Raw genomic sequence first — 12664 nt, forward strand, 5'->3', positions numbered from 1 at the left:
AAAAAATTGTTAATGCAAGGTGGTACAAGTTGTTAAGAATTCACAACCATCTTTCATCTTTCTGTTGGAGGTGGATCGTGTTCCCCTGACTTCACTTCCTGCTTGGTGGACCATCTTTTTCTTGCAGATCCCTTAGTACCCATGGACTAGTTGAATAATGGCAAGTTGACAAAAACTATTTGTGATTCGTAGGAATTTTTTAAGTGAGTCTCTATTGACAATCTCAATATGTCATTTGTGTCTTGTCCAATAATATTGGATGTGTTCCTCATTCTACCATAGTTGTAGATCACATTTCCCTAATGCCCATTTTCCCTGCTTGAAGTTGGTGGGCAACCCTCTCCTAAAGATCTCATGACGCCTAAGGGTTAATTAAATAGTTGCTATTAGGTCGAATTACTTGCAATTCAAACTTGTATAATGATTCTCTAGGTTGACCTTTGTTGGCAGTCTCATCATGTCATTGACATCTTGTGTGATTGTGTGATAGTATTGAGGTGTCTTTCAGTTCTATAAGTTTTTTTTTTTAAATATACATATACTGATTCGCAATTTTATATAGCACTACGTAGGGAAAAAAAAAATCTTTATTTATCACTTCAATTTGGTGTTCCGGTGTTCCCTGTTCCGCGTCTTATGTTGTTGGATTGCATGAGATCTTTGTTTAGGTGCGGCACAGTGCACCTTCACGCATGCACCATCACCATGTCCACTTCAATCCTCGCACCTCTTCCTCTCAATCCCATCTCCGTCAACCCCCTCAATCAAGGAACACTTAAACCCGCTTTTCAATCCTCAACCCTCCTTTCCGCTCACCCACTCGCAACCCCCTCTCGTCTCGAACACGCGCATTCTCTCCTCCTCGACCTCTGCGCCGCCGAGAAAGCCCTCCCACAAGGCCAACAGTTGCATGCCCGTTTGCTAAAATCTCACCTTTCGGTGTTTCTGGCCACCAAGCTCGTGCACAAGTAAGGAAAGTGTGGCTCTTTGCGCGATGCAGTGAAGGTGTTCGGTGAAATGACTGAAAGAACTATTGAATAAGTAAAGGTTACCCTAACATTTCTCACATATTAAAAAAATTCTAAAGCAGCAGTGCAGAGCGCGTGTCCTAGGTTGGCCATGGAGTGAGCCAACTCCGCCGCAGTGATAAAGCCGTGGTGGTGGAACATTCGGAGGTGCCGCCTCAGCGATTGCAATGGAACTCTCAGAAGAATGGAAGTCATTCTTCCCAACAGGAGCATCCACAGTATCCCCACTTCTTCTGTCCCGTTCCCATTCTCTCCCTCTCGGCCCCCTCCTCTTCAACCCTAACCCTAATTCCCTCTCCGTTCTCTTCTCTTCCCCCTCTCTCGTACCCTGTCTCCATCTCCCTCCCCATCTCTTTCCCTCCCGCTTCCTCCTCACTTCCCACCCTCACTCCATTCTCCCCTCCACCGCTTCCTCCGTCGCCTCCCTCTTCTCTTTCCCCAATCAAAACGACGCCGCTTCCCTCTTCCTCCGCAACCGCCTCCACCTCCTCTATTACCCTAACCGTCCAAACGCCGTCGTTTTCTTCCCCACTGGCGCCAACGACGACAAACTCGGCTTCTTCATTCTCGCCGTCAAGGATTCGCGCTTGGACATTCTGCTTGACTCCAACGGCGATGTTTTTCGTGCTTCCACCGGCTCCGCGCACCGCATCTTGAACATTTCGGTGAACCCCGTTGCTGATTCTGGTCTCTTCAATGAATCTCATGTTATCGGGTATCTGTTGGCTTCCGCTCTCTATTCCGTTCACTGGTTCGCTGTGAAGCACAATTCCGTTTTGGATAGACCTAGTGTGTTTTATTTGGGTGGTAAAACGTTTAAGACTTGCCCTGTGGTTCATGCTTGTTGGAGTCCTCATATATTGGAAGAGAGTCTAGTTTTGTTGGAAAATGGACAGTTGTTCTTGTTTGATTTGGAATCTCATGACACTACGGGTGCTGCATTCAAGGGGACTAGGTTGAAAGTACCATGGAATGACTTGGGTTTTTCGGTAAACAACACGGTGTGGTTGAGTTGTGAGTTTAGTTGGCACCCCAGGGTTTTTGTTGTTGCGCGTTCTGACGCTGTTTTCTTAGTTGATTTCAGGCTGAAGGAGTGTAGTGTGAGTTGCTTGATGAAGATTGAGACGCTGCGAATGTATGCTCCGGGTGGAAATGAGCGGTTTCTTGCATTATCAAGGGTTGGTCCTGACGATTTTTACTTTGCTGTGGCTTCTACCAGTCTGTTGCTTCTCTGTGACATGAGGAAGCCTTTGGTGCCAGTGTTGCAGTGGATGCATGGGATTGAAGGACCTTGCTTCATGTCTGTATTGAGCTTGTCTAATTTGAGGTCCCACTCGAGGGATGATGCTTTTAAGTTGGCTTCTGAATCTGGGTTCTGTATTGTGTTGGGATCATTTTGGAATTGTGAGTTCAATATCTTCTGCTATGGCTCTATATTGCCGTTTCGTAAAGGATCTGTTACTTCGAAGATTAATCCAAACATCTGTGCTTGGGAGCTTCCATTTGAAATCAAATTATCTGGTCATGAGTGTCATTGTGGGAGTTGTCTCTTAAGGAAAGAGTTCTCAAAAGATGCTCTTCCTGAGTGGGTTGATTGGCAGCTAAAGAAAGAGATAGTTTTGGGATTTGGGGTTTTAAGCAATGACCTTGCTGCATTACTGTGTGAACCGGATGAAAATGGGGGTTTTACACTCATAAGGCTAATGTCATCAGGAAGGTTTGAATTGCAGAGATATCATGCCTCTTGGACGCAGGCTAGAAACATGAAAGATTTCCATGATCAAGTGTTTTGTTTGGACAGACACTTACTGTATCCCGAGAGTGATGAGAAATACAAATTTCGGAAATATTTTCACTACTTAAAATTAGATTTCCTTTATGAATATGCAGGGGGTGATCTTTCTCGATTTCTGGTTAAAAAACTAGAAAAGAACTGTATGGATGCTCAGGACGAGGAGCCCTTTTGTGATGAAGTGCATGAGTTATTGTGTGAGAAATTAAATGCTTGTGGGTTTGGCCAATCAAGATCATATCCAGCAGTTACTTCTGTTTTTAATGATGTCAAGCTACCAGCAAGCTTACATGAGGTTGCTTTGAGAAGATTGTGGGTTGACTTACCTATGGAACTATTACAGTTGGCGTTTTTGAGTTATGCTGAATGTCATAAAGTAGTTGGAGACCTGGACCAAAATAAGATAGCTTTGGAATTTTTAGCTGTTCCTGACCTTCCTCAATTGCCTCCATTCTTTTTAAGGAAATCATCACCCCACGGCAATGAAGACATTGTGGGCCCAGTTATTCCTTTTCCTGTTCTACTTGTGCTTAATGAATTTCGCAATGGGTACTCAAATTTGGAAGGAGACGCATTTTCAGTAGAAGCAGAGCTTGGCCTCAAATACAAAGAAGTTATGCAGGTGGCTGGTGAGATCGCTGTTTCAGCTTATGGCCCTGCACACCTTGATGATCATGCAGTCTCCCTTGCTGAAGATGGAGAGGAAACCTGGGTTGGTTCTTCAAAACCAAAATCTTTTTTGTTATACCATCCAATTGCATTCAACTCATCTGCCACAGACCTTGTACGGGAAAAGTCTGTTTATAGCAATACAATTTATGATACATTCATTTCTCATGTTCCAGAGAAGAAGTCCAATGAGAAGACTGAGTCTGTTGGACAAGAGATATTTGATGATCTTTGCCCTGTTGAGTTGAGGTTTGCTGCTCCTGTGAATAAGCTTGAACCTCAAGGTTTAAAGGCATGCAATCTATTGAAGAGACAGATGTTGAAATGGCAAAACAATTTTGATTCATATAAGGAATTCTGTATTCAATCTAGATTTGAAAAAAGTACTTAACCGTTGATCTCTCCTTTATTGAAAAAAGTAGTTATGGGTTTTGGTTCTGGGAAGCTCCCTATTTATGAAGTTGGAGCTACAATTGATATTGCCTTGGACTCCTGCATGGTATCTTTGAAAAAAGTTGAGGCTAATCAAGCTTCAATTTGCTCAGCTAGTGGTGTGACTATGATATTCCCTTTTCTGGTGTCTGATGTAAATCGTTCAGGGTTCCTCAGGATCTTGTCATGTCCTATAACTGAAGATACCTCAGGTTTTTTGACATTCTCTCAACATTTTTCTGATTTTTAATTTTTGACTGAGTTTGTGCAATAATTGGCTCATAATATGTGTGTTATTAATCAGAAAATGATAATTCTTTAATGCCCTGAATTTCTTGGGATGCATCCTGCCTACAAAATTACTCGTGCTGTTGTTTCACTTAAAATCTTCATGATGATTATCTAACTATTAATTGTAACTTTTACCAGGCTCATCCTGAAGAATTAGGTGTGTTGGTTGAAATTTTGTAAAGTGGAATGGTTACCAGTGCCTCAGGATCCCAATATTGACTTTCTTTGATACAAAATGTGACATTATGGAAATATTGGCAGATCCTGGGAGTTAATAATTCTGCCCAGAAGGTTTTTGGTGAAGTCACCAGTTTTTCTCTTTTGCTTACAACACTTCACGGACTCCAAAGTGATAGTGGGGACTTGGACCAATCTTCATTGAATGTTTGCATTAAGGTGTTTACGTGCCTGATGCATGTTGTAACTGCTGGAGTATCTGACAATGCTATTAATACAATGAAGTTGCATGCAATTATATCATCACAGACTTTGATCTTCTTTTTGAGTCTGGCTTTTTGTGTGTGGAGAATGAAAAACAAGCCGTGCAGTTGATGTTGGAAGTTGGAACTTGCCCTTGAAGTAGTGGTTCCGCCTTAGCATCAGACAATTGAGAATGAGTCATCTCAATCTTTTATTGACTAAATCAAGTCCAATTAATCCTGATAAAGAGCGTGTTTACAATGCTGGTGCTGTTAAGAGTTCTGATTCGTTCATTATTGCTTTTTGCTTGTATGGTGCAGTTAAAACTTTTAGACTTGATTGAAAAGTTTGCTATGCTGGTCCGTTCAATCAGGAAAGCCTCATGTCAGTAGGTATGTACAAAATTGTTTGTTGTTATTTGCTATTTTTTAATGCTCACTTGATTTGTTCTGCTATCTATAGGTTGTGTGGAACTTTTGCTGGGAAAAAATCTACCCTTTTCTTCTGGCTTTGTCTTTACTTTCTTATGCATTGAAAATTGTGGAAATCCTTGGTTCTTACAGGTAGGGTGCATATTCTTTATTGCCATCGCGCAAAAGTTATTGCATTTAATCTGGTTGAATATATTTCTTTTTACCATGGGTTGAGCAAGTTAATTTTTATTGTTGCCAGTGTTGGATAGTTTTGATTTCTTATGTTGATTCTGCAGAGGCTGCTAATGTCCATGAATATCGATTCATAGTTCAATATCACAAAAATGTCAGGGCTTTCAATCTACTCATTCTGATACGTTGGATGTCCAAGACCTAGAAGCAATTTTGGAAAGTGTTTGAAGAATATCCATTTTTTTAATTAAATTTGACTAAATGTAATTAGAATTCAGTATTGAGATGAAAATTTAACTCTAATTAAATGGAATTAATTAGATTACTGGATTCATTCCGTATAATGAAACACGGTGTAACTTGTTTAAAAAGAAAGTGCCAATTTATTTGTATATTTGAATTAAACATAAGAGTTTAATGGTCATGATAATGTACACTCACATCCAATCATGCTTCATTCTCGGTATGACTGTTGTAACAATTAATAAATTATCATACATGATAGTTTATAATTGAATGATAGGGTAAAATAATTTTATATTATTAACAATATTTTTTTTAAATTTTTTTTAGGATATATATATTAAATAAGGGGACTAAATCACATTTTATCAAAAGTTTATTTGTATATTTTAGAATTATATTCGTGGAAACCTTTGTTACACGTTTTGGAATTAAACCATAGATATTCATTTGTTACACATTCTAAAATCAAACTTAAGACTTTTGAAATTTTAAATTTTGAAATAGTGAAACCAAACTTGCCTTTGAGGATGCTTTTAACGGCCAATATTGGTTGTAGTTAGTTTCTGTTAATGTAGACATTCGAATCTATGATCCCTCCCCTCTTTTTTCTCTTCATTGTCAAGCCAACTCTCATAACCCTTGTGCATGAGGATATTATTGAAAGAAAACTTCATTAATGGTCTTGAGAGAAGAGAAATAGAGTGAATGAAAATAAAATTGATGAGAGGGAATAGATGAGAAATAAAGTATAAATGAAGTTGTTTGGTTGAAATGAAATAGAGAAAAGATGATGAAAAAAATGGAGACCAGTGAAAATATGTGAAAAATAATACTGAGCAGGTCTCATATTTTGAAATCATTTTCACTCTAATCTTTTATACCAAAGAAAGCAAATAATTTCTCCCCCTCCCCTCATTCAATTTCTTCTCCCAAAAAAGAACTGGGGAGGGAATGCGGATAGCAATATAGGTAGTACAAAAAAGAATAATAAACTTGTATTCATGTTTTTCTTTATAGAAGTATGGGCTAAGATCCAAGGAAAAAATAACATAAGGAGACAAATCTTGGGAGAAAGGCCCATTACTATCACGGACTAGAAGACTACTACGATCAATCCACTCCGGTCTGTGAATTATTAAGAGTGCGTTTGGATAGAGAATTTTAACTGAGGAAAATAATTTATGAATTTTTGTAATTTAGAATTTATTGTTTGGATGCTTTTAATGAAGAATTTAAAATTTTGAAATTTTAAAACAGAATTTTAAACAACTAAAAATTTGGAATTTCAATTTTCTTCTAAAATGTGAGAAATTGAAATTCTTTTTCTACCGTCTCAGCTCCTAACACATCGATTTGGTGTGAGTATAGAGAAACACGTATAACTAACACATCAACCATATTTTCTTTTTTTTTATTTATTTATTTCATTCTCATAATTTTAATTTTTTTATCCAAACACAAAATTTTGAAAATAAAAAAATTTCAATTGAAGTATTTAAAATTCTTAGAATTTAAAATTTTTTAAAATTTTAAATTTCTCCATCCAAACACATTCTAAAATAAATTACACTAAACATTCTTAATATTTCATGAAATCACACAAATATTTTCTATTCTTTTCAACCATTACAGTAACCTCCTTAAATATGGAGTGTTAATGTAATATATAAGGGAGCCTTGGTCTAATGTTTTAAGAGGATTAGTTTAGAAATAGAGAAAAAATGACGTTATATATAATTTGAAAAGGCTCACTACAAGTATAATTTGCTCTTTTTTTAATAATTGTAGTCCTTTTGTCATGATAAAGGCTTACGTTGTTATGCGTGATATCAACTAACCATCTCTCTTCTTACAAAAAAAAAAAAACTAACCATCTCTCTACATCATAACCCATAATTCTGGAAGCAGCATGATTTACAGTAGCATCCCCGTTGATAATATGAAGCAATGCAATGGATAATCATTTTATATATTTGACTGTACTATTGTGCAACAATTCAAGTTTATTGTTTGTTGCACTTAAAAAAATACATTAGAATTTCCGCTAGTTGTGTTATTTTGGTGTGACAACATTGGACATTCGGAGTATTTAGCTGTTTTCATATTTGTGTGAACATCTCATATAAAATTGGGATCTCGAACGCAACCAACTGGAAAATTAATTGGATTGTCCATATGTTACAGGTCTATGAAGCTATACCCAGAGCTTGATCAGAGTTCACAGAACTTAGCTGTCACAAAAACAACTCTTTATCTTTATCACGCATGCAATGGCTCAGCTGTGAAATATGCCCTCACCAATTCGCGAAAGGATTCATACCTTAATTCCTCTACGGTTATAGCCTCTTTCTTTTAATAGAAAAGCATTAAATAAATACAAGAATTATCATTATCATGATAGTTTTTTTTTTCTTTTTTAATTTCCACGGGTATCTTTATCTTTCTTAGCAGATATCTGAACCGTGATTCACCGTATCTTGAACTTAAAGGAGTAGACGCGTGTTTGAATTAGCATTAGGTTCAGTTGAAGGCTAATTAATCTTTTGTGGGTGTAATTTTTAGTTAAGCGTATAATGAAAAGTGTAATTTAAGAAGTAGAAAAAAATTTAAGTAAATCCAACACTCTTTGGGGTTTTGACCATTAGGGCGCAATTTTTTTTTTCTAATTTATTAAATGGGACAGTTTTTTAATTACTTAGCATATCAGGGTAAGTCATATGTACAATTAAGACTTAAGATATAAAAGTTGTATGAATTTTGATACTTCTGTTTTTTTTTTAAAGGAAATCATATTCATGATCATGAATTTAGTTTTTTTTTTTTTAGGTTATGACTTTGAAGTTATATGATGGCCTACGAGTTCAAAGACGTGTATTTCCTTAAACTTCAAAGTTATCTTGTTTATCTTTTGTAATTATTTGTAATTTATTTATTTTCTATATTTAGTTTTTGATATTATTAATTATTATTTGCAAGAGAACTAAAAAAAGATGTAAACAGAATACTTAAATTAAAAAAAATGTAATGCACATTTTTTTAAATATTAAAAATGAAATGATGTTCTATAATGAGTTTTTTTAGATATTTGTCATGATTTTTCATGTAATTGTACTTGATTTATAGGCTATTTTTATAAAAATATTTATTGTATAGAACTGAAGAATATTATTGTAGCAATTGTCCATATAATTAAATTAATCATTAATATTGTGTGTATTTTCTATTTTTATGTTTGTGGATAATTTGTATTGTTCCGTTCATTTTAATATATTATGCTATTTTTATTTTAAGAAGTTTTTTCTTAAAAAAATTATTTTCTTATTTAAATTATTTAAATAAATGTTTTTATTTTTTCAGAATTGTCAAAATTAGATTAGTTAATAATAATGATCATTCACGACTTTAAGTCACAAGATTATTAGCTACTTTAAAATTATGTAGTCCTATATAATTTTATTATATTTAATTTTAAAAAATAAATAAGAATTAGTAAAATAAGAAAAATTATAAAATAGTTTACGACTTTATTAAAAAAATATTCTAAAAATCTTATAACTTTTGTATCTGAAACGTAATCTTTCATGTAACTTATCTTGGTAAATAATTTAAAAACTACCTTCATTTCTTAAATTAGAAAAAAAATTGCCCATAATGATGAAAAGGCCACGCTCTTTGGTACTATTTGCATGATAAAATGTTATTCTTTCTATTTCAAATTAATCGATTTTTAGGATTTTTTTAATATTGATTGATATATTACAACTTTATTTCAATTTTACCCTCAAATAAATAGTACAGTATTGTCTTGACTTGAGGCACTTAATAATATATTTATAGAAATTAATAAAGAAAGTAAGAATATTTTAGTTGAATAATTTTAATAACTATGTTATCTATTATTTTCAAAATTTGTGAAAAATTTAAAATGAAGAGAATAATTACAATTACAAAATGAATAACTATACGGTAATATAATAAGGAAATTCAATATTCTCGTTTCAAGAGAGAAAATGTTAGCCTTGTTGAAAATGAAGATGGTCAGATTTTACATCAATCTATATTTTGAAACGTAACGTGACCATATAATATTTCGTGTGGACTTTTTGTGTGAAAATTCTGTCTTCATTTGTATAGATTTCCTTCAAAATGTTAATCATATTTTTTATGAAAATTATACAAATTATTATAAATTTAATATTATTAATTATTTTTTAGTTTTGATCTTAATAAGAGATTATGAGTGTCATTTGTATAAATTTCCTTGAAAATACTGATTTCGCTAATGATTTGCGAATAATATTGTAGTCCAATGGAATTATTGTAGAATTATTAAAACATTCTCATGTATACTATATGTAAGACAATAAATAATAATTTAAGAGTGTTCTTGATTGAACTGATTTTTTTAGTATTTTTATTTAATATAAAAATTATCTAAAAAGTATTTTAAGGATAAATTATAAATATCAGCCATAATAAATTTAAAATTAATGGTGTCAATTTACAAAAGAAACAAAATTTAACAATTAATTAAAAAAATTAAGATTTAGAATATCTATTTTTAAAAAAGAGTAAAATTTAGAGGGGCCTAATACCCTTTACTCTAAAAAAAATATGAACAAAGTTACTATAGAATAATTAACAAATCAATAGGTTGTGTTATGGTTGATGTCTGGTTGACGAGGAGCAATGGATTGAAATCAAAAGGGTGGAGTGAGGAGTGAGCACAGTGTGATGATCGTACTAAAGGGAGAGGGATAAGTGTATTAATTTGTTGCTTTTCTCGATTGCTGGGAAGTGGAAACTGAAAAACAAGGATTGAATTGAAGTAACCCGAAACATGAATTGACAGCTGAGGTTGATCACACTACACTTGTGCAATAAACAGCCGGAGAGAGAAAGAAAGGAACAACCACATCCAAACCCAGCCAAATTTTTTGCATAGAAATTCTAAACCCACCCTCTCTTCTTTTGTTCCGCACCCCAATAATTGTAGTAGTCTAGTGTGTAGGGGCTCTGCCTTTTTGTCTCCAGCCACAACTATCAACAGTCAATTTATTTAGTCTCAATGAATGCGACCTTATTTATATTATACTACTATCTTCTCTTCTCTTTCTCATAATATATAAGGTGCTTAGCTTAGCACCTAACACACATGATATGTTGCAACATGTTGATATACAGTGAGATGATTAATTTCATTTATTTTATACATGAAAATATAAAATTTTAATTGATATAATATGAGACACACATAAAAGAAAAATGTTAGCGGTATTTTAATTTTTTTAAAAAATTCTCTTTATAAATGATTAAACTTTATAAAAAATTATCATTTTTATAATTTTATTTTTTATTGATGATTCTCTTCCATTATTTATATTAAAAGAAAAATAAAATCCTATTAAAATTAATGATTTTTAAGTAATTATAAAAAAGATTTGAGAGAGGGTATTAGAAAAAATACCACAACATTTCATAAAATATAATGCAGCAGAGGAAGAAAAGGCTGAGAGAGTCAGGATCCCTCCACTGCCATGCCGCCCTAGTAGCTAAGTAGCCATGGCTCTATATCTATCTATCATTTTTCTGACCCCAATAGCTAACCAAGACAACTCATCATGCATGTTCCCTTTCAATACTTTCTTAGCTGTGCTGTGCTCTCTCTTCATTTCACTGTGCATCTTTTAATTCACTGTTACACAAGATGGGTTATGTCTCTCAACACCTTCCCCCAACCTTTTCTCCTTTACATTTTTCAGTTTTCACTTTTTCCATATATACTCTACTGCACCACCATGTGGTTTTTGACATTACTGAGTTTAGTTTAGTTTTTTCCTGTCTAGCCCTTAGTTTATGTCCCTTTGTGTGTCTATATTTCTTCCAGCTATTCATCTCTTTGTTTTCTGCATTACAAGTTTGGAATGAAACCAATCTTGTCCTTTCACCCTCTCTTGGGTTTTCCTTCCCCTCCTCTTAATTCTCCTCCATAGCTTATTTTAACTGCATGGCTCAAGGTGTTTGTACTGCAGTACTACAGTGCATTTTCAAATGCTCAAAGTGTTTGATCTACATTCCTCAGTTTGTCTTTTGTGGTTTCCATGTGTTTCTTTTTTGTGTACAACTATATGTAAGTGGTGAACTCGGAGATTACAATGTTTTTGTGGTGAAAAAAGGGTCACAAGGGAAAAAGTGAAGCTGCCAGCATGATCTAGCTTTGGTTAGTGGGAGCCAGAGAGTGCTAACCCTCACTAGGTCATGCTGTGCTAGCCTCACTCCTTCCTATTTGGAGACCGATATATTCCTATCAAAATCTCAGACCTAAACAATTACACAAACCTAGCTATCTACCTAAAAGTAAAAGGTGAGTATGTCTGTAAAGCACTTATTTCACCGTGTTTGGAAGTACAAGGTGAGTATATCTGTAAAACACTTATTTCACCGTTTCTATTTTGTCAGGCACGCCCCATATAACTTTCTCTTTCACTTGCTTCTTTTTTTCCTTTGTATGTCTTCTAATCTTTCCGTTGATTTTAATGATGATTGGTTTGCTCCGCCATCACTACTAATATTGGTTTGGGAACCCTTTGGATTTATGGTTCCAACCACAGATGAAATGTGTGTAGCTGTTTGAAGTACCCCAAAACATGGAGCTGGAGATCTGCACAAGCTTTAGATATTAGCAAGGGTGGCGGTTGTATTGCGGTTTCATTGTGCTTTTTGATATCGCTGGAAATCACAGAAAAAATTGATTCCAATTGCGGTCGCCAACAGTTAAAACCTTGTATATTAGCTAGGGACTTGACACTAGAGGATGTTCTTTTCGTAACGGTTTTGTTGTGCTTATAAACAATGTCAACTGCGTTTAGCAGCTTCATGACATCCTTGAACATCTGAAAGTATAACTGCATAAATAGTATTGTTTTGTAATAATAGAGAATAGAACTTGCATGTTGATTTGCAATTTAGATTTACATTCATGGCTTTTATTTGTACTCTTATTTTAATGCATTGTTACCACTTCCTTACGTTGAAACGTTATGAACATTGTTACCTCACTTCGTACATAACCGTTAAATCTTGATGCTGCAACCATGTGATGTGAATTGTGCAGAATTTCTGTCTAGTGCATGACAAGTTAAGCGATTTGAGGCGTGCATGGCATAAACAATATTTTGTTG

General features: G+C 34.4%; 1 protein-coding gene and 1 long non-coding RNA gene across 3 annotated transcripts; both read left to right on the plus strand.

The window, feature by feature from the left end:
- The first annotated feature begins 349 nt into the window (after positions 1 to 349).
- Positions 350 to 5659, plus strand: LOC114371195. 2 transcript variants are annotated; one of them, XM_028328634.1, is made up of 3 exons: positions 350 to 4133; positions 4351 to 5024; positions 5342 to 5659. In XM_028328634.1, exon 1 carries the CDS (start codon positions 1196 to 1198, stop codon positions 3878 to 3880), a length of 2685 nt encoding a protein of 894 aa, XP_028184435.1. In that variant the 5' UTR covers positions 350 to 1195; the 3' UTR covers positions 3881 to 4133; positions 4351 to 5024; positions 5342 to 5659. The 2 variants fall into 2 exon arrangements, with proteins under 2 accessions (XP_028184435.1, XP_028184434.1); XM_028328633.1 differs by lacking the exon at positions 5342 to 5659 and adding an exon at positions 5095 to 5115.
- Positions 5660 to 10962: 5303 nt separating this feature from the next.
- On the plus strand, positions 10963 to 12472 carry LOC114370708. Its single transcript, XR_003657907.1, has 2 exons — positions 10963 to 11895; positions 12095 to 12472. It is a non-coding gene; the product is annotated as an uncharacterized LOC114370708 (long non-coding RNA).
- Positions 12473 to 12664: the final 192 nt, after the last annotated feature.

Source organism: Glycine soja, chromosome 10 (genome assembly GCF_004193775.1).
Source record: "Glycine soja cultivar W05 chromosome 10, ASM419377v2, whole genome shotgun sequence".
In the NCBI taxonomy this organism is placed as follows: Eukaryota; Viridiplantae; Streptophyta; class Magnoliopsida; order Fabales; family Fabaceae; genus Glycine; species Glycine soja.

Excerpts from the sequence above, each read along its gene's own strand:
- LOC114371195 (XM_028328634.1), top strand. The coding sequence starts at position 1,196 with ATGGAACTCTCAGAAGAATGGAAGTCATTCTTCCCAACAGGAGCATCC.